Consider the following 18,778-nt stretch of genomic DNA (forward strand, 5'->3'; position numbering starts at 1 on the left):
CCGTCAGACCCAATTGAAAAGGGTTCTGCAATGCAACTCCGCATGTTCCTGACAGCTTATCTCGGTGGATTATCCTTTATATCTGATACTTATTAATTTTTTAATTTTTTACAAACTTTTTATTTTTTATTTTTTTTAATATGAATCTTAATACAAATAAACGATCATGATTAGCTGTATATCCGTATGATTTAGTGAAAATTTTCTTTCTAAGGATCTTAGCCGTCCAATCCCGCATACAGACTTCCGGAGGCAACACTCATCGCTCCTCATTTGTTGGACACTTGTAGCGAATATGAATCTTTTAAGTATCTATATGATTTTGATGATTAATGATAATATAATTAATAAGACTAATATGTTTATCAAGTATAATTATTTTAATAGATCTCACATATATAATATATGAAAAAGTTATCACAGTTAAGATAAAAATTAATTGAATTAGAAAAGTTCTCAGAAAAATGATCTCACTAGATGGTCCGATGTTCAGTATAGTCCACACACCGAAGCATTTGGACTCAGAAGAGGATCTGTAGTTCAACACACCAAGTGGTCTGATGTTAAAGAGAAATGCACACCAAAGCATTTTTCAGGACGCGAGTTTTTCAGTACATAAGAACTTTAAACTCACCAGATGGTCCAACAATGAAAAGAAGAATACATTGGAGGCTTTATTGGAGGATTTTCCAAAAGGTTTTCAGTGGAGAAAGAAGATGTACACATAGGATGATCCCGTGCTCGAAGGTGTACACGCAGGATAGTTGCACCGGAGCATTTTCTAGGAGAATATCTCAACGGCTAGTTTGGCATGGTTGTACATATCGGATGATCCGGCGATCAAAGATCTACATACCAGATAATAAACAATATAGAAGAAGTGGCTCGGTCAGTTGGAGTATACACACCGGATGGTCTAGTGATGGAGTTCAAGTTTGTATCGGAATAGTGCGTAGGTTTAAGATTATTAATACCCCCACTCGACCATTTGAGTATGCTAGAGTCCAAGAAAAACTATAGATACTTGAGAAGATATCCAAAGCACCAAAGTGTTTAAAATGATTATTGAAAGCAATTAAGCATATGATTAGAGAGTGATTAGTACTATTAAACCTAAAGAGAGTATTGTTGCCTAGAGAGTGGATCAAGAAGTGATCCTACATTTTACCTAGTGGTACACCGACACTTTAAGTCTTGGTGACTCATATTTGTTGACCCTCTGACTTGATGTGGAGCGATTAGAGACTCTTGCCTTAGTGGCTCAAGCTTCGAAGTGGAGACGATGGCAAGTGACCGGAACAAAGCCTTTTTTAGTGAGATCTTGACTTGATGGTTTGGTGGCTCAACCTACTTAGGGCCTATGTGCCTCAAGGGATGTGATCGGGTGCCGTCTGGGAGCTATAGCCTTGATGGTTACTCCAATGTGGACTAGAGGAGACATTTATGCTATCGATGCAATGGGATAAAAATAGCTTGTACCGAGTTTGCTCTCTCTGCCATATTTACGTTTTCTCATTTACATTCTTGTAATCTACCTTTGTATGTTTACCTTTGTAGAGTAGTTTGCTATGATTAACTATAGGTTGTAAACCTTTTGAACGGTAGAGTAGACACAATAGATAAATTTATAGCACATTTGATATAAATTAATATAGATTTATCTTGTGAAGTTTTTGGAGCCAATTAATTTTAAATATTCTAATTTACCCTAATCTTAGGACTTCACCGATCTCTTTTAGCGCTGACCACACCGCAAGAATTTTGGATTTTCGTCACTCTAGAGAATAAGCTTTGCAGTTTTACCGAAGTAAAAATTTACTTCTCATAATTGTCACTCAAAACATTCGCTATTTGATTTTATTTCCATTATACAGTTTTAAAACAATATTTTAAGTGTCATTATATATATCATGAATTGATATAATGACAAAAAAAATTAAAAATGTAATATTTTAAGTGGAAATTTTGTAAAGTCAATCTTTAAAATAGCAAACATACGAAACCCACTCCTCACGATGGCCCAAAAAAACCAAATCCACCCCCCCCCCCCCCGCGTCACCTCGGCCGCCCTCCTGCCCCGATTCAAAATCTCCGCCACCATCTCGACACGCACTAGCCGTTCCTCTCCCACCTCCATGCCCAAACCCTAGTTCCGCAACCACCTCCACGACCGCCAGCCAGCCATGGAGCATCTATTCATGCAGGTCTTCGAGCGCGGGGGCTGGGTGGCCGCGCAGGTGCAGCAGCAGGCCGACTCCTACGCCCAGACCCTCGCCTGCAGCCTCCTCGCCGCCGGCCGCCGCCCCCCGGACTGGCTCCTCCCCTCGCACCCCGACGAGCCGCAGGGTGTGTGCCTTCTTCCCTTTCGCTTCCGCTTCCGTCTCTGGGTTGGTGCCATCGGCTTGGGTTGCGGGGTTTGGGGTGGGTCGGATTGGATTGGTCGATTAGGGGCAGGTTTCGATTCAGACAGGGCTTGGATAGTTTGATTGGATGGGTCGATGGTTACTGAGGATTTGAGCTTAGGTTGCCCTGTTGTAGGATAGCTAACTACTAGTTGCTTCCCGTGCTAACAATTTGTCGAGGATTTGGTTTGGCTACCTTCCTTCTTATGTGCTGTTACATTGAGGTGACACATCCGTGTGTCGTGATAGTTTTCAGAGTAAGGAAGCCATGCACTTCTAATTTTCTGACTACCAATAAAACGGCTATATATCCCCTTGTGTTTGTGTCAAACTGATGAGAGCGGTAATTTGCCTAAGAGAAGCAATGTGGTTGGGGATAGAATTACTTATTTTTAGTGAAACCTGAGAATTTGCTTTCCGGTGTCATGATTAGAACTGAACGTTATCACAGCTAAACATACATGTTGTAGTTTTTTGTTGCCATCGTATTGAAATTTCAATAATTCCATGAGTAATATCTTTCAAACAAAAGTTCTGTCTAGGTTTGCCTAGCATTGGATATGCAACTAACTGGAATAAATTAATTATAATTTCATCCGTTATTCCGTTCTTTTTATGTGCAGCATTAATTTTAAACATTTTAAATATTGAATTACCTAAAGGTTGTACCAGTGCTTCAAATTGTTGTCGAATTCCTATATCATATCTAGCATTTTTGCCATGAATATTGTTTCTTTTTATTCTTTTGCACGCTGTTATTATCTTGCGTTTTATTCGTGTATTGAAGTACTCCATTTCCATGTAGAGCTGGATGGAAAACTAATAGTTCCGGGATTAGTTTTCACTGGAAGCCAGATTACTACATCAGCGGCCAATAGGACTGTCTTTCTGCCTCCAGCTGTTCCTGGTACTTTCTCCAAAAAATTGGAGGATCCAAATGGATATACCCACCCAATCACTAATTGTGATGCTCTGGATACTGACCAACATGAAGAGCCCCAGCAAGAGCAGACTTCACTTAACCATGAGCTTTCCGGGGCTTGTGTTGCGGCCAAAATGTTTTCAAGGATTCAGCGTTCCAGGTCAAGGAAAAGGAATATGCAAGATCGCCTACGTGGAAGGGTTGAAGCTGCAAAGAGTGGAGGCCGTGATGATACGCAAGATGGGATACATAGGTCTAAATTTGCGAATGTGAGGTTGACGAGAACTAATGCGTCATCATCCTCCATACCATGTGGTGATGTTGCAAACAATGCTGGAACAACATCCTCAAGGCCAGGTCAGGGTAATGGTTTTTGTGCCAGTCAGGGGAGGTCGACTGACTCCTTGAAGTGCCACAATAATCTTGAAAATCAAGGATTTCGGTTAGATAGTTTCCCGTCGCTTGAGAACAAAATTGTCTGTTTTGATAGTGTTGCCGAGGTTACTAATAACTGTTCTGTTAGAGATTTGCTGAGTGTGCCACTTCCGGGTCTTTCTAAGCTAAACGATGCAGATAGTGTATGCCATATAATGCCCGAAACTCATCTGTCGGTTGAGCCAAAAAAACTTCAATTTGATGGCGTTGAATCAGTTTGTATGAATCCTGTCGGAGAACAAACGGGCCACCAACAGGAATCTTATTTGGAAAGTGATCATCTTAATCTCTCTGGTAGAAATCATTTAAGTGAGGAGCCATCTTCTGCCAGTTCTCAGGGACCTCATTCTATGGGCAGATCGTTGCTTGATGGTGTTAAAACAGGACATTTGAACCCTGACAGCGTACCAGTGAAGCAGCACCACAAAGATGCTTTGGAATGTGGCCATCCTGATCTCACTGGCACGCATTCTCAAAATAAGGAACCATCTCTGACCTGTTCATCTGAAGCACCGAATGCTATGGGTCACAAGGATACACGACATATACCTGAAACCAATTCTTTGGGAAGAGCATGTTCTAAAGTCAGCCAACCACTTGAAATGAATGTGTCAAATAGTGATGAAACCAATTGTTCTGAAAGATCTTGTTCTGTGGCCAATCCATTGCTTGGAAATGATACAGTGCAGACTGTAGAAGATAATGAAAAACTACAGAGCTCCAATTCTCATGTCTCAGCTCCTCCTTACAGCGGACCTTTGCAGCTGCCTACCCAAGTAGCTGACACAAGGTTTGGGGCTCAAGCATCATCAGGAATATTGCCAAACAGTTTGTTAGGGGAGGATGGGTGTGACCATCTCTCGAATTTGCTGATAAATGGCACAAATAGCCGACGCTCCCAAGGCAGGTCTGCTGTATGCCTAGAGCAGCTTCCACCTCAAACTTTTACTTCCACTGATGTTTGCCAATCAAGTCTCTTGTCTTATAGATCACAAAGTAATAACAAACATTCCAATGGTTGTGCTGCTGTGAATACCTCTGAGTATGCAGATAATGAGTTATCTCAGGACCAATATTTATGGGCCAGACCAGCTTTGGAATTCAACGGGAGTATTCCAGATGCGGATACTCCCTTGAGCCATCCTCTTGGCATGCAAAGTGAGACGCTCAAAGAAAACCCAGTATCTTATTCAGTCAACTGCCATTCAGAAAAGTTGGGTGATGATGCTCAGGTAAACAAGTCATATGGTGATCCTGCTGCTAACAGAAAGAACGAGTCTGTGGTGCCAAAAGTTGTGCCCAGAATTTCATCCGGAAGAACCAGAGATATGCACGAAGCAGAAAGGAACGGTGTGACTTCGTCAGAAAAATCCAATGGAAGCCCGCGGCAAGGTATCTTGACTGCTACTTGTAGATTGTTACCTAAGTTCTCTTTTGTTGCAAATGGCACTCTGATATGTTCTTACATAACTTCTAATTTTGCAGGAATAGAACAAGTGACCCCTAATGGTGAGAATGCTGTGCAAATAAATGATAATTCGTGCACAGCAGAGAATGTTGAGCAAAAAAAGTTTGCATGCAGATCAGAATCACGTGAAAAGAATAATAAGCTCCAGGCAGGAAATGGAAATGCTCAGAAGAGGTCAGTTGCAGATGATGTTCAGATAAATGGGTGTATGTCATCCAAAAGAAAAAGAATAAAATGCCAAGACATTGCACTTCCCAATTCTTCTGACACAAATTCATTGTTTCCGGACCACCAAGATGGCACTGGCACCCATGTGGTAACTGCAGAAAAATTCTCAGGGAAATCACAACCTTCAGGTTGTTACTTCTTAAGAAGTTCAGGATTTTGTGAGCCAATGTCTCTCAAGTCTGAGACAAGGAATGATGCATGGAACCGTAAGGTGTCAATTGCAAGTGATGTACAAGAAAATGAGAATTCTTCTCCCAAACTAAGAAATAGCCTATCCAATGTTGCCTTCTGTAACTCTTCTAGTGCAAAGGCTTTATCACCTAATTATAGTCGTGGTGTGAGCAGCATGAGTGCAACTGGAGGAATGAACATCCAAAACTATCAAGCACAGTTACAAAATTCTTTTAGTTTTGCAACAACTTCTTCTGTGCCTAGCTGCTGTAATATCGCATCTGATGATGTGGAACGTTGCACACAAGAGGTATGTGCTCAGCAAGTGCAACAGTTCCTTTTCCATTATGAATTGTGAAATGTCAATCTATTGAAAAGACTATTCTTCAGATGTTTTTGTCTAAGTATGAATTTAGACAGTTGGCTGATTTCAGTTTTCTCTAAGTACAAATTTAGTTCAGCTGGATGATCTGTTCGCTGAATTTCATTTGTTAGCATTTTTAGCTGGTAGAGTTTTGCAATATCCATTCTGAATCTTACTTGTTATTTTCTGGATGTGTTAGTGAATTCCAGAGCATTGACAGTTTTTCCTCTTTGTTGGCAGGAACATCCTTGCTTGGAAAGTGAGGGCCTAAATGTTACTAATTCCAGTGTGGAACATCAGCAAATGGCTCTTCAGATGGATAAAGTGTCGTCTGAATTAAGTCCAGAAAATTATTCTAGCACTGATTCAACAAATATATTTCCGAGTTATGCTTTAGATCAACATGGTAAACAGGTATCTGCTCCAATTGCATTGGTCCAGGAGAAATTAAGTTATGGCTCCGGTGTTGAACTTGAAAGGAAATGTAGAAGTGAAGATTTAACGGGATGTTTTTTGTTGGATGCTATTATCCCAAGGCAAAAGGATGATGAATCTGTTGACTGTAGTGATATAATGCCACAATTCGAGGGCTTTGATTTTTCTGTTCCAGTTGACAGCCCAACTACTGAAAAAAGGACAATTGAGACCCTTCGTGATTCCAGACAATTTCCTACCTTAAGTGAGTATAAGATGAACACAATGAGTGGTATGCATCAGTTATTGGCAACAATGTCAGGGAAAGCGAGTAACTGTTCATTCCAGGAGGATGTAAGACAATACAGTGCAAGTACTGATGGCAGCATAGCAGATCTTTTTGGTTCATGTGGATTGGGACATAATGGATCCTTTTTTACTTCTGATGTCGTAGCATCTTGTTCTTCAGATGCTAGCAATAAACAAGAGAATAGTGAAAATCCATTGACCCCTGCAGTTGAAAAGTATAGTCTGGGGAAGCTTTCAGCAAGGGCTGGATCTGTTTCGGAGCATATGGGTTCTATTCCTGAGCTTTCGTGCTTCCGAATTGATGAAGACAGTAGCATTGAAGAAGGAAATGAGTACCAAGACGTAGTAGCTGGATCTGTAGGTAATCAGAGGCAATCTGGCAGAAAAGCACTTCAGGATATCACTGGACTATATCAAAACACTGGGAATTCTGCCTCTTATTCCATAGGTACCATGGATACAGGTAACACAGATTATACTACAGAAACTTGCAGCTGGGAACTCAATCATCATTCAGATCTCAGGAATCATGATGATAACAAGAAGCTTAAAGAAAGTGGTGTTTCTTTAGTTAAGAGAGAAGGGAAAGTGTCTCATTTTCTCGATAACAGATTAAGAAAGACAGAAGCGATTGATAACAAAAATCAAAGACACATGAGTGAAGCAAATCTTGGCAAACAATCTAAGCCTAGCAATATCGTTGGTAATGTGGCATCTTTTATACCTCTTGTAAGACCAAAGGTGCTATCTACAACATCATGTGGTAAGTTTTATTTGTTTACTTGCACTATATAATATTTATTTTTAAAAAATGTATGCTAAATCTATTTGGTAACTGATCCTTTGAGTTAGAAATATTTGTTGAGTGGTGCTCACAGAAGACCTCTACGAATGGGGTTTCTGTCTTGTAGTGAAAAAAGATGTTAGAGTGAAGGCACTTGAGGCAGCTGAAGCTGCAAAACGTCTCGAAGAAAAGAAACGAAACGAGCGTGAAATGCGCAAAGCAGCTGCAAAACTAGAGCGTGAGAAACTGAAGCAAGAGAAAGAATTAAAGCAAAAACAGGAAGTGGAACAAAAGAAGAAACGGGATGCTGATGTGGCAACTAGGAAGAGGCAGAGGGATGAGGATGAAAGAAGGGAAAAGGAGAGAAAAAGGAAATGCGCTGAAGAAGCTCGAAAACAGCAGAAGCAGCCTATGGAAAGAAGGCATGCCAACGATGAGAAAGATGCTCATCCAAAAGCTCCTGTAACTGTGAGTATAAGCTACATGCTTTATCTTTACTCAAGTGTTCCTTAAAACATGTATTTATTATCAAGTATTTTAGTCATTGCAGGGTAACGAGGGGCTGCAGAAGAATTTGGTTGAAGCCATGAAAAGCCAAGTAAAACCTGATGTAACAGCAGGTCTTGGATACAAGGCCATTAAAAGTAACAATGAAAAGGTTGAGGTAGTTGATGAGAGGCCTTCAAATGTTGGATTTGATGCTAAGGAAAATGCCCCAAACAGTTGTGAGGAGGTATGTTTTGTAGTCTTCATGTAACTTCATTTTGAGGAGGAACCTTGCCTGCAGGGCTTTTAGAGCAACCACTTCAAGTTCAACGAATTGTTGATAACATCTTAAAAGAACTCTTTGGAAGATATCGTAGCTATAACCTAAGCATTTTTTCCCCATTTTATATAATAAGTCTTTGAACTGTGCAAATTACTGGAATACACAGACCAGTAGTAATTTTGGATGCGGAAAATGATGAAGATTGTCAAATTGGGTTATTTTAATTTCGTTAAATAACATTTTTTATATATTTGACTTCAGTGTCAATGAAGGTTCTAATTGCAAATTCTCTGCTGTGTGATTTGTTAAACTTTTGTCAGTCATACATGATGACTCCTTATAAAGATTCTGATGAAGAGGATGATGATGATTTCGAACATAAAGAAGAATTGAGACGTAGACGGAAAATGACTCCATCATGGGTTCGGTATGTGTCCACCTTACTGAATCTCCTATTAAAATAGCAGCTGATCTTTAAATATGTTATGTAGATGTGATGCCTAATGTGGTAAGGCCAAAGCTCAGGAGGCACACCAGAGCTTCCTTTTTAATCATTTTCGCACAGTTTACATCAATTGCACTTGCCTTGCTGTTGAGGTCGACATGAAAGTGGATTGTGGAGGGATTTTCTTTGCATAATTGACAAACTGATTCTCCCATTTCAAAATTTAATTCTGATTATTTTGTAACCGGGAAACTGAAGGCATCCTGTCATGTTCATTTCTCATTTTGCTGCTGCATGCTGCTTCAATACGATCATACCATCCCTCCAGCCTGCTAATGACATGATGCTCATCTCTGATTTGCAGGGAAGAAAACTTGGTTAAAATCTTATTACACAATCAGACTTTAGACGCTAAAGAAATCTTTGCACAAAAATGCTCCTTCAACCTATCGGATGGTAAGCTCCCATTCTCCGGTATCCTTATCAATAAACTTCATTCTAGTAGTTGCTGCCGCTGAGTTTGTTGTCTTTCGCCTGTTCTTTGTAGTTTTTCGGGTCCACGTTCCCCAACGTGGTTTCAGATAAGTTTCCATTTGACGAACTATTGGTAATATGCCGTTGCCCTTCTTCAGGCATCTCCATTCTGCTTTTGTCAGCAGAGATGTGTATAAGCTGATCACCATCCTCTCTCGTTTGCTAGAGAAAATTCACCTATGTAGAAGAACATTCTTGTACCACCATGCAGTTGCGGCAACAATCGTTGTTGTACATAGTTCTGATTTGTTCACGAAGACTTTGTTTCGTAGCACTATTCTTCGCGCAAGGAGATAACTGATATTGATCAGAGTAGCGTTCTGTTCCATACTCTCTAGTCTTTAATGCCATGAGGTAATTTGTACATGAAATGAGAAATATCTACTATTTTTTTTCTATGTTGTCACAAGAACTGATATCTTGACATCTCACGGTTTGCGTCAAGGAAGCAAGGCTTCTTACTGAATAACAGGACCGAATATTCTCTAGAAGAAAAATGAATAGAGGAACTGAACTCACTGGGGGAAGTGTAACGGAAAAGAAAACGAAAAACAGTGGGACACCCATATGGGCATATGGCATGACTCATGAGACAACAGTGCAGTCAAACAAGTGTGCATTTCCCCGAAGTTGATTACGTATCATTAAAAAGAAAAAATGATCTAGTTTATAAGGTAAACTAAACCCCAAAACCATAATAAACGAAGCAATATAACTTGCGGAGCTTAGCTCCTGCGCAACACAAGAAAATGAAAAGAAAAGAAAAAAGAACCTCCAACCCCCTAAACAACCGGATGATAAGGCGCGGCTAAGTAGATACAACCCGGTGAATGCAACAACATGCACTCGGCACCTAAACCGCCAAGTGTCATCCTCACCAAACGATGCTGCCTCGCCAACACTATGCCCAACTAGCACCTCGATTGGAACAACCCGACAACTCCATAGGCGGAGCCTTGCTCCCACGCCGGAAAGCAACTCGGTCGGCAGCCCCTATGCCCAACCACAAGCACAAAGATGGGGTCCTGGGACATTGGAGCACCGCCACTGTCGCAAAGCGCCGAAAGGTAAAGGAAAGCTCCATCGAACAGTAGAACGAAGGGGACAACAATGAAGGATGGTGTGCTCTGCAAGGAGTGCCGTTGGTTATAACAAAGAACATAGGGATTCTTCGAGACGACGCCTTCAAGAAGGAAGCGGTAGAGGAACTGTCGTCGCCCGTCTGAGAAGCCGGACAAGGTTTTCACCGGAGAGATCCCGTGGGGACGCAACGTCACGACGCCTCCAGGGAGGTTATGACGCACGAGGGCATCACTGTCGTCGGCAATGGCAAGACGCCTGCCAGGGCTTTCACCCAAAATTCCCCAACCACGGAACAACCCGAAGAACACATAAGCTCGATAGGTCGACCAGACACCTGCAAGAGAGCAACCAGCAGCACAAGCACAACACATCAACCAAAAAGGGACAACTGGGGGTGGAGCCTCGGCCAGCAGCAACACAATCCACGACCGCCGAGTAGTAACAAAACATCATCAACAACAACGACAACCACCATGGTCGCCAGAGAAGAGACAGCCCGCAGGCAGCCAAGAGAACCATGGACGGCTGCGCCACGGAGGCAACCAATTAACCAACCCAACCAGAGGCGGAGCCACACAGGTCACCGAGCCCGCCAGCCCCTATCGAGAAGGGCAGCTGAGGACCAACGGTCAGCAGGGAGATCGACATCGAACTCCATAGAGTAGCCGACGGCCAGATAGCGACTGACATAGGCGACAAGCAGGCTGCATCCAAAAGCAAGCCCCCCACCGCGAGAAACGCCCGACGGAAAGCACACACGACCTCGCTGAAGCCAAATGAGCGGATCCGTCACCGTCAGTAATAGATCTGGTCTTAGAGCACTCGGATCCAACCGACCGGGAATGGAAACACCCGGAGAAGCCACCGAAGAAGAACAACTTGGGGTTGGGGAGGGGAGAAAAGGAGAGAACAAGGGGGAGGAGAGGAACCGTGATTTCCCGACTTCGGGCTATCGCTGTTGGCGTCCGCTCGCCAACGACAACGGTCAGATCTAGCTTGCAGAGGGAGGTTTTTGGTCAGAGGAGGGGTCGCCCCCAAGTCGCCAGAGCAGGCGACGTGGGGGTTAGTATATGCGAAGATCGTGAGCACCATGTATGGCATTCTAGCCTAGCGGTCTGGGAATGGAGCGTGCATGGCCGTCGCCTTTGCGCGGCCTGAACCGGCGACGAGTCCCTCAGCTTGCCGGGCAGGACAAAAACGATCCGCAGGAAGACGATGCCCGTGAGAACGAGGGCGATGACTGTTGGCTGCAGGTCGCGGCACGTGCTGGAGGAGTGCTACGCCGCCCCATCATGGCGGGCCGGTCGACGATGACGAAGCCCTGAGGATGGCCAGCCGCAGTCGTCGCCCAGCACGTCGGATGCTCGTCACCATGATGGCATCAAGATCGCCGCCACCGGCGGCGCCGTGAACGTCACCGCGTCCAGGTAGAGCCGCCGCTTGTACGTGTCCACCAGGATCGGGCTCCCCCGCCGTGGTGCCGCTCCTCATCGGTCCCGTCGAGCTTGTCGTCCTGCCAGAACCCACCCGGCCGCCTGCACGCGCAAGTAGCACACGTAAACAACCACAAAATAAGTTGCGTTGAGCTTACGAGAAGGAGAAGCTCCTTGTTGCATGACCACAGGGAGAGCATGGATGGGTGGCCGGACGGCAATGACAGTGAGAGCAGAGAGCACACGGCCCTCGCAGAAGCGAGGCGTTCTCGCTGGTGCTGGGTTGTGCTCTCTCTCTTCTGTCATCACTCTCTGTCCACCACTCCGCCATTTCTCCAGGGCCGGCAGGCATCCCCTGTCTCCCTTAGCCGCGATCCCTGCACCAAGAACCCAATTAATCGAAGACGATAGTCTTAACGAACTCATCCATGCATCTATCTACTACGCTAATTGCGCAATGCGCATGCAGGCATTCACCAAAGCACGAAACTCGCATCAGAAGACTGTGAAAATAGTTGCTCAACTTGGCAAAGAAGAGAAGCGTGATCGGGAGCAAGGCTCCGGTGCTCGCCGGCCGGCCATCGGGTGGGAGGAAGGCTGCTCGCAAAACATAAGCGCCGAGCCAGCCGGGGCCCGGCGTTTTTAACTCGGGTTCGCCCCCGAAACGCGCCGAGAACGTGACCCTGCGGCCGGGCCGCCGCAGTGGCCGTATCCGGCCTGGAGGGCGACGGGCAGGGAAAGGCCGGGGCGCGCGTTAACTGCGGCTGTAAATTCAGTCGGGGTGCCCGGGCCGCGACCGATCGAATTAATTGGCCGCGGCTGGCCTGCGGCGACTGTGAGAGCGCTCGTGGACGTCGCGCTCGCGCGCGCGGCTACATGGTAGCCTGCTGTGTCATGCGTGCGTCCACGAGGCGGGGCCACGGTCTGCCGGGGAGCTAGCTAGCTAGCGCAGGGGAGTGGGGATGCAGCAGATGGATAGATGGGTGCATTGCATGCATCAATTGTTGCATTGAACAGGCCATATGCAGTGCGATAGCTCCCATTTGGGAACTGAAATCTCAAATGTGCCGAAACATTTTTCTTTTTTTTGCAGGAAGATGCATAATCCAATTGTTAATCACATGTAGGAACTGTTGCAGTGACCAAGCTATGCGCAGAGGTCCGAATTCTTCTTGCTCTCTCATGCATTACGTACAGTCCGAATAATTGTGATTTGATTCTTAGCTATGAAAACACAGTTGAATCTTGTTCTTGATTACTCAGACTCACCTGTAAGATTGCTGGTAACCCAAATCAGAAGGGGTGACTAATGTTTAATGACATAAAATGCAATTACAGATTTGCTTACGTAATCCAAATCTCGATCGATCTCCAAGCCTGCTCAAATCATCTTCCATCAGTCACTGACATTACCGTCTTTGATGCCATTACGGCGGCCGCCGTTGGCCACGGCGTTCACCTCCCGGAGCACCAACCGCAGGCACCTCTTGTAGTTACTGACGCTCATCTCGATGAGCACCACGGACCTCACCTTGTCTTGCCGAATCTAGATGGTCTGAGTCTATCCTGAAATCTGATCTAAATTTAATTCAGTATATAGCATAATCTACAGTTCATCTAAAGAAAAAAGAAAAAAAGAAAAAGGCTAATCAGATGTCTATCCAACGCTTTGGCTCTGGATCCGTCACAGCTCCTTTACGACCGTAGCATCCGATCCATCTCCTCCACCTCACGCGTCCTCATCCATGCCGCGGCGTCGTGGACCCTGAACCCCTCGCCGCTGGCCCTGACCAACTCTCCGATGAGCCTGTCACGCCCGGTTTTTTAAAAGAATAACCAGATGTATTTCATATGTATGTCAGAATCAGTTTCATCATACATGCGGTGACATAATAGGTGATATACAGTTCTATATCGAACAAAACAACTTTATTGAAAGAAATACCAGAGTTTTTAAACCGCAGTGAAAGAACAAGAGGAAACTCCACGAAAGCTTCAGGGCACGCCACAGGCAATCGACTGGGGGCAATGCGACCTAGGACGCTCCGTCTTCATTGTAGTCTTCAGTTTCCTTGATCTCCGTGTAGTCTTCTCCAACTGAGCAACATTTATTTTTGGAAATAGCAAGTGTGAGTACATATCGTACTCCACAAGTGTGGAAAAACATGACATGAGGGCTTAAGACAAGAAAGGTTTGACACAGGTTTACTGCATCTATGCCAAAATAACTTAGGACTCAAGAAAACCTAGCAGTCCTATTTACTATGTGTGACGACACCAACATTAAAGGAACAGCTCATCGGATTCCATCCAACTACCAGACTCACCAGATATTCCATATCCGGCTACCAACTCATCGGGGTACGACCACCCGACTACTCAAAACCAACTATCCAAGATTCCCCACTAATCATGAAGAAGTCCAAGTCCGCTCTTGACCGTGAGCACGGCTGATATATCAGTTTTACACTCTGCAGAGGTTGCACACTTTACCCACGAGTCGTAATTCCCGTGTTGCTTCACACTTCCGGGGTGTAGAGCCGGGGTCTCATTACAAGGCCGTTATAAAGCGCCTCCAAATCTATATGCACCCACTAAGGTTTCACCGCTAACAGGGATTTCATCCACTGCAGAGGCCCCCTCTTGTGTCACTTAATCGTCCACTATTGCGTACAGAACATAAAGGACAACTAATTATTTGGCCAGACCGTACCCATATAAGTCTCGTGGTTGTGCTGTTATGCCGGGTTATAGACTTTATGAAATGGTCCTTATGATCTACAGCAGGTACTTGCACAACACCCAATGCGCACACAGCAGCCATACCAGCCAAACCAACCTGCCTAGATCCCTATGATCCAAGTTGCTACAAAAGATTACCAAAACCGGTTCATATTGCATAGACCATTAATCAGATTAACATCTAAACTACCCGACTTGACAGCACAACTAAGCATATCTACCCTTGATACTCAACTACAACACAGGCAACGATTAAGTGACTAATCGCGGGAACTACCGACAACCGACACAGAGGGAACACTAAGAACAACATACCAAATAGTAGCAAGACGCTATAAAAAGCCTACAACACAGGCAACACAACCGACTTGGCAGCACGACTAAGCATATATACCCTTGATACTCAACTACAACACAGGCAACGATTAAGTGACTAATCCGGGAACTACCGACAATCGACATAGAGTGAACACTAAGAATAACATACCAAATAGTAGCAAGGCGCTATAAAAAGCCTACTAACGAAAAGTACACGTCACTACGATCGCGGGAGCGTAATAATCACTTAAAACAGAGCTCGTATGAAAAAGTTATGATAGTTTTACTCTACAGGGGCTTTTCTGAAAGATTACAGGGACTAAATTGTAAAACCAGAAGGCTCTAGGGACCTATATGTAAAGTTCAGGGACTTATTTGCAATTATCCAAAAATTCAGGGGCCTAAAAGCATAAAACAGAACTAACCAGGGGTATTTTTATGAAAACGGAAAAGTCTGGGGGCCTAAATGTAAAATTACCTATTTTCTCGGAATAAAGGAATTATTTTTTAACTGGAAAATCTATTTATTGCGCCAGCAGGCTGACTGGGCTCGGTGGGCTGACGTGGCGGCTTGTGTGGGTGCTGACTGGGTTAAAACAGCTGATGTGGCGTCTACGGGTTTGTTGACTGGGTTGTGGACCAGCGCCGTGGACTGGATCCACTGGTCCATGGTGGACCGGTTACACACTCGAAGGGGTATGCGATCTCGACCGCTGATCTGAGATCCAACGGCTCAGAGAGGTTCGGGGAAAATGGCGACCGACGGCGACAGAGAGACGGCGGCGCCGCCACAGCCATGGCCGGAACATCACCGGCGACACGCTAAAACGGCTTATGGGCTACCAAAAGCTACGGGAAAAGGCGCAATCGAACGAGGAGAGGACGGGGGTTCTCACCGAGGGCTTATCGACGGTCGGGGAGGTCTTGACGGTGGTCGGCGACGGAGAAACGCGACGGCGGAGGTCGGAGCTCGGCAGGTTCGCGTCTACGACGATGGAGAGACGAAATTGATGGCTGGGGAAGTCTCCTGGGAAGCATGTGGTGCCGGGGAGAGGGTTAATCGACCGCGGAAGACTTCGGGTGAAGCTGTCGACGGCGAGGAGGCGGCGGTGCTTACCGGCGTTCGGCGAAACAGTAGCTCCGGCGGCGGGGAGACGTCGACGAGCGGTGAAATGGGTTCCACGGGCTCCGGCGAAGCTGGTGACGGCTCAGACACGGAGGGAGGAGGGAGGAGCTCGGGTGCGGTGGATTTTGCTCTGCGAGCTCGGCGACGGTGGCACTGGTGCTCGGGTCTTCGGCGATTTGGGGTAGAAGGGCGGCGGCGCGCTGTAGGGCTGCTTTATAGACGAGGGGTGCTACCGTTGCGGGGAAGTGGGCGCGTGGGGCAGGGCGTGTCGGCGAAATTGGGCGGCGTGCACGCGGCGGTTGCGGGAGCGAGCGCACGGGCGCAAGCGCAGCGCGGAGAAGAACGTGCTGATGTGCGGGCCCCGGTTGTCAGCGAGAGAGCACGGTAAAGGTGGGCTGGGCCGTGCTGTGCTGGAACCGATGATCTGGGCTGGGCCGCGCGAAAAAGGGCGTCACAGAGCCTCTTGACCACCAGCACGCCGCTGACCGCGCCGCTGATCCAGAACGTGTTGGCGAGGAGCAGCCCGTGAGTGAGGTCCCACACCCTCACCTTGCCGTCTTCGGAGCACAGACACCATGTTCTTGCACCCGTTGGCCATGGCCACGCCGACGAGCGCGGCGGCGTTGGTGCTGTCGCTTGCGTGCGATGTGGTCTTCACGGTGTTCGTGCCCGGGGAGTTGAGGGACGCGACGTGGGCGCTGCCGTCTGAGCCGCCAGCGCAGAGGTTGGAGCTTGTGGGGTCAAGGGCAAGGGAGAGCGTGGTGCACGGGAGCGCGAGGGTCCGGATGCGGCCGCCGTCCGCCAGCCTCCAGACCTTGCACGTGCCGTCGGTGGAGGCGGAGGCGACTACGGCGTTGCACCCGCCGTGCCCGCACGCAACGCAGTCCTGGGTTCAGAGTTGTGAGATAAGACAGAAACTTGCGTGGCAACGATCACGGCAAGATCCTCGTTTTCTGGTGGCACAGACGCGAAAAAAATCCAGAAAATTTCTTGTAGACGGGGACTGCAGTGTAGAATCATCGTTTAAAATTTTATAGACTGGGACGATCTATAGAGGGAGAAATCAAAAGGAGAAATCGCTACCGGGGCTGGTAACCAAAATAACGACCACCCCGGTCGGTGGACGGTAACCGAAATAACGACCAGACTCCAGACCTTTTCGGTGGAGGCCGAGGCGACTACGGTGTTGCACCCGCCGTGCCCGCACGCGACGCAGGTCACGGGCCCGAGGTGCGCAGCGATGCGGTAGACGGCGAGGTCGGCAGAGGCGCTGTTCGCGGTGTCGACGTCCAGGACGCGGATGAGCGGGAACACGGCCACCCCGCCGTCGTCACCGCCGGAGAAGAGGAGCGAGCCGTCATCGTTGAGCGCGAGGCTGGAGACGGCGCCGCCGCTGTGGGCGCGGAAGGAGCATGCGACGTCGCCGGACGGGAGCGCGATGGCGTGCACGCGCCCGGACACGCCGCCGGCGAGGAGGTGGGAGCCGTACGGGGCCGCCACGAGCGGCGCGACGGGCTCGGGGACGGGCAGCTCGCGCGCGGGCGCCAGGGTCCACCACTGGAGCAGGCGGATCGAGCCGGTGCCCGTGGCGGGGCAGACGTGGGACGCCGCGACGATCGCCATGCCCGTGCCAGCGGTGACAGCGAGGCCATGCCGCGGCGTGTTGGCGGCCGGGAACTCGGCCACGACGTCGCCCGTCATAGGCAGTGATCGGCCGGCCGTGGGAGGCTGCCAGGATGAGCTCGCCGCCCCGCTGCGAGGAGGAGGAGACCATTGGCACGTGGCTGGCGACCCCGCCGGTGCAACGTGACAGGCTCAACTGAAACAGTGTGACACGACATGGTGTTAACTCTAGTGAGCAGTAACTGAAATGGAATGGGATCGGGATCTTCTGATTTTAATGTTATCGTGACTTTATCACTGATGTGTAGGGTCATAAATCGCCGATCTCACACGTCAGTAACAAAGTTAGAGTGATATTAAAGTCAGAGGGTCCTGACACAATGAAATAGGGCACAAATGCAGTTCTTTTCGCTTAGCGGTGCCGGTTTTTCCTAGTGAGTGATGCGTGCTGTGGCAACGACGAGATGGAGATGCTCGGAATGGATGCTCCTCCATGCATGCATGCCACAGTGTTGAGCAGTCGCTGTAGGCGTACCGTTTCATGAAATTCAGGTACACCTCATAGACTTTGATGATAAAGAGGGAACATTAACTGGTTTTGTTCAACTTTAGCAGATCTTTACACCTTTTCCCTGTGATGTGTAGAGCCACATGTGCATGTCACTCTTCCTCTTCTTAGAGAGAGAGAGAGAGGAAAAGAGAATGGAAAGAAGAACGGAGGTTATTCTGAATTGAAGCCTCTGGACCTCTACAACTAATTCATTCCCTATTGGATATATTAAAAAAATTCACAAGATCAACAAGATTTCTGATCACCTTGTGGTATTTTCGAAGATTCTGGCTCCACTCAGATCATCTTCTCCAGTGACGGTGATGGCGCGGGTTAGGATTTGGGTTCAGCGGATTCCAATGCTTAGAAGGAGGAGAGGAAGGACAAAGACGAGGGATGCACTTCCAACTGTTGGATTATAAGAGGGTGTGTAGAAGTGGCTTGGGAACGTAATGGCAACTATTTTTTACAGATATGACGTTTGCGAGTTACAAGAAATAGAAGGAAATGGTCTACTGTCAATATGAGTTGGTGGCTGATAAAGGGGAGAGGGAGACGGCCGACGGTATTTGTAGCTAGGGTTTGAACTGAATAATATATATGGGCCAAAAGGATAAGATGAAAGTCCATGATATTTTGAATTCATTTATTTTTCTTG

The 18,778-nt window shown here is 46.9% G+C and overlaps 1 protein-coding gene and 1 pseudogene across 1 annotated transcript; one reads left to right on the forward strand and one right to left on the reverse strand.

The window, feature by feature from the left end:
• The first annotated feature begins 2,064 nt into the window (after window positions 1–2,064).
• LOC133897891 (uncharacterized) lies at window positions 2,065–9,614 on the forward strand. The gene is made up of 9 exons (XM_062338716.1): window positions 2,065–2,346; window positions 3,208–5,151; window positions 5,245–5,936; window positions 6,231–7,476; window positions 7,625–7,965; window positions 8,039–8,230; window positions 8,587–8,693; window positions 9,076–9,167; window positions 9,259–9,614. Exons 1-9 carry the CDS (start codon window positions 2,184–2,186, stop codon window positions 9,294–9,296), a joined length of 4,815 nt encoding a protein of 1,604 aa, XP_062194700.1. The 5' UTR covers window positions 2,065–2,183; the 3' UTR covers window positions 9,297–9,614.
• A 3,543-nt stretch (window positions 9,615–13,157) lies between these two features.
• On the reverse strand, window positions 13,158–17,721 carry LOC133897002 (protein ROOT INITIATION DEFECTIVE 3-like; annotated as a pseudogene).
• Window positions 17,722–18,778: the final 1,057 nt, after the last annotated feature.

This window comes from Phragmites australis, chromosome 17 (assembly GCF_958298935.1).
Source record: "Phragmites australis chromosome 17, lpPhrAust1.1, whole genome shotgun sequence".
NCBI classification, from domain to species: domain Eukaryota; kingdom Viridiplantae; phylum Streptophyta; class Magnoliopsida; order Poales; family Poaceae; genus Phragmites; species Phragmites australis.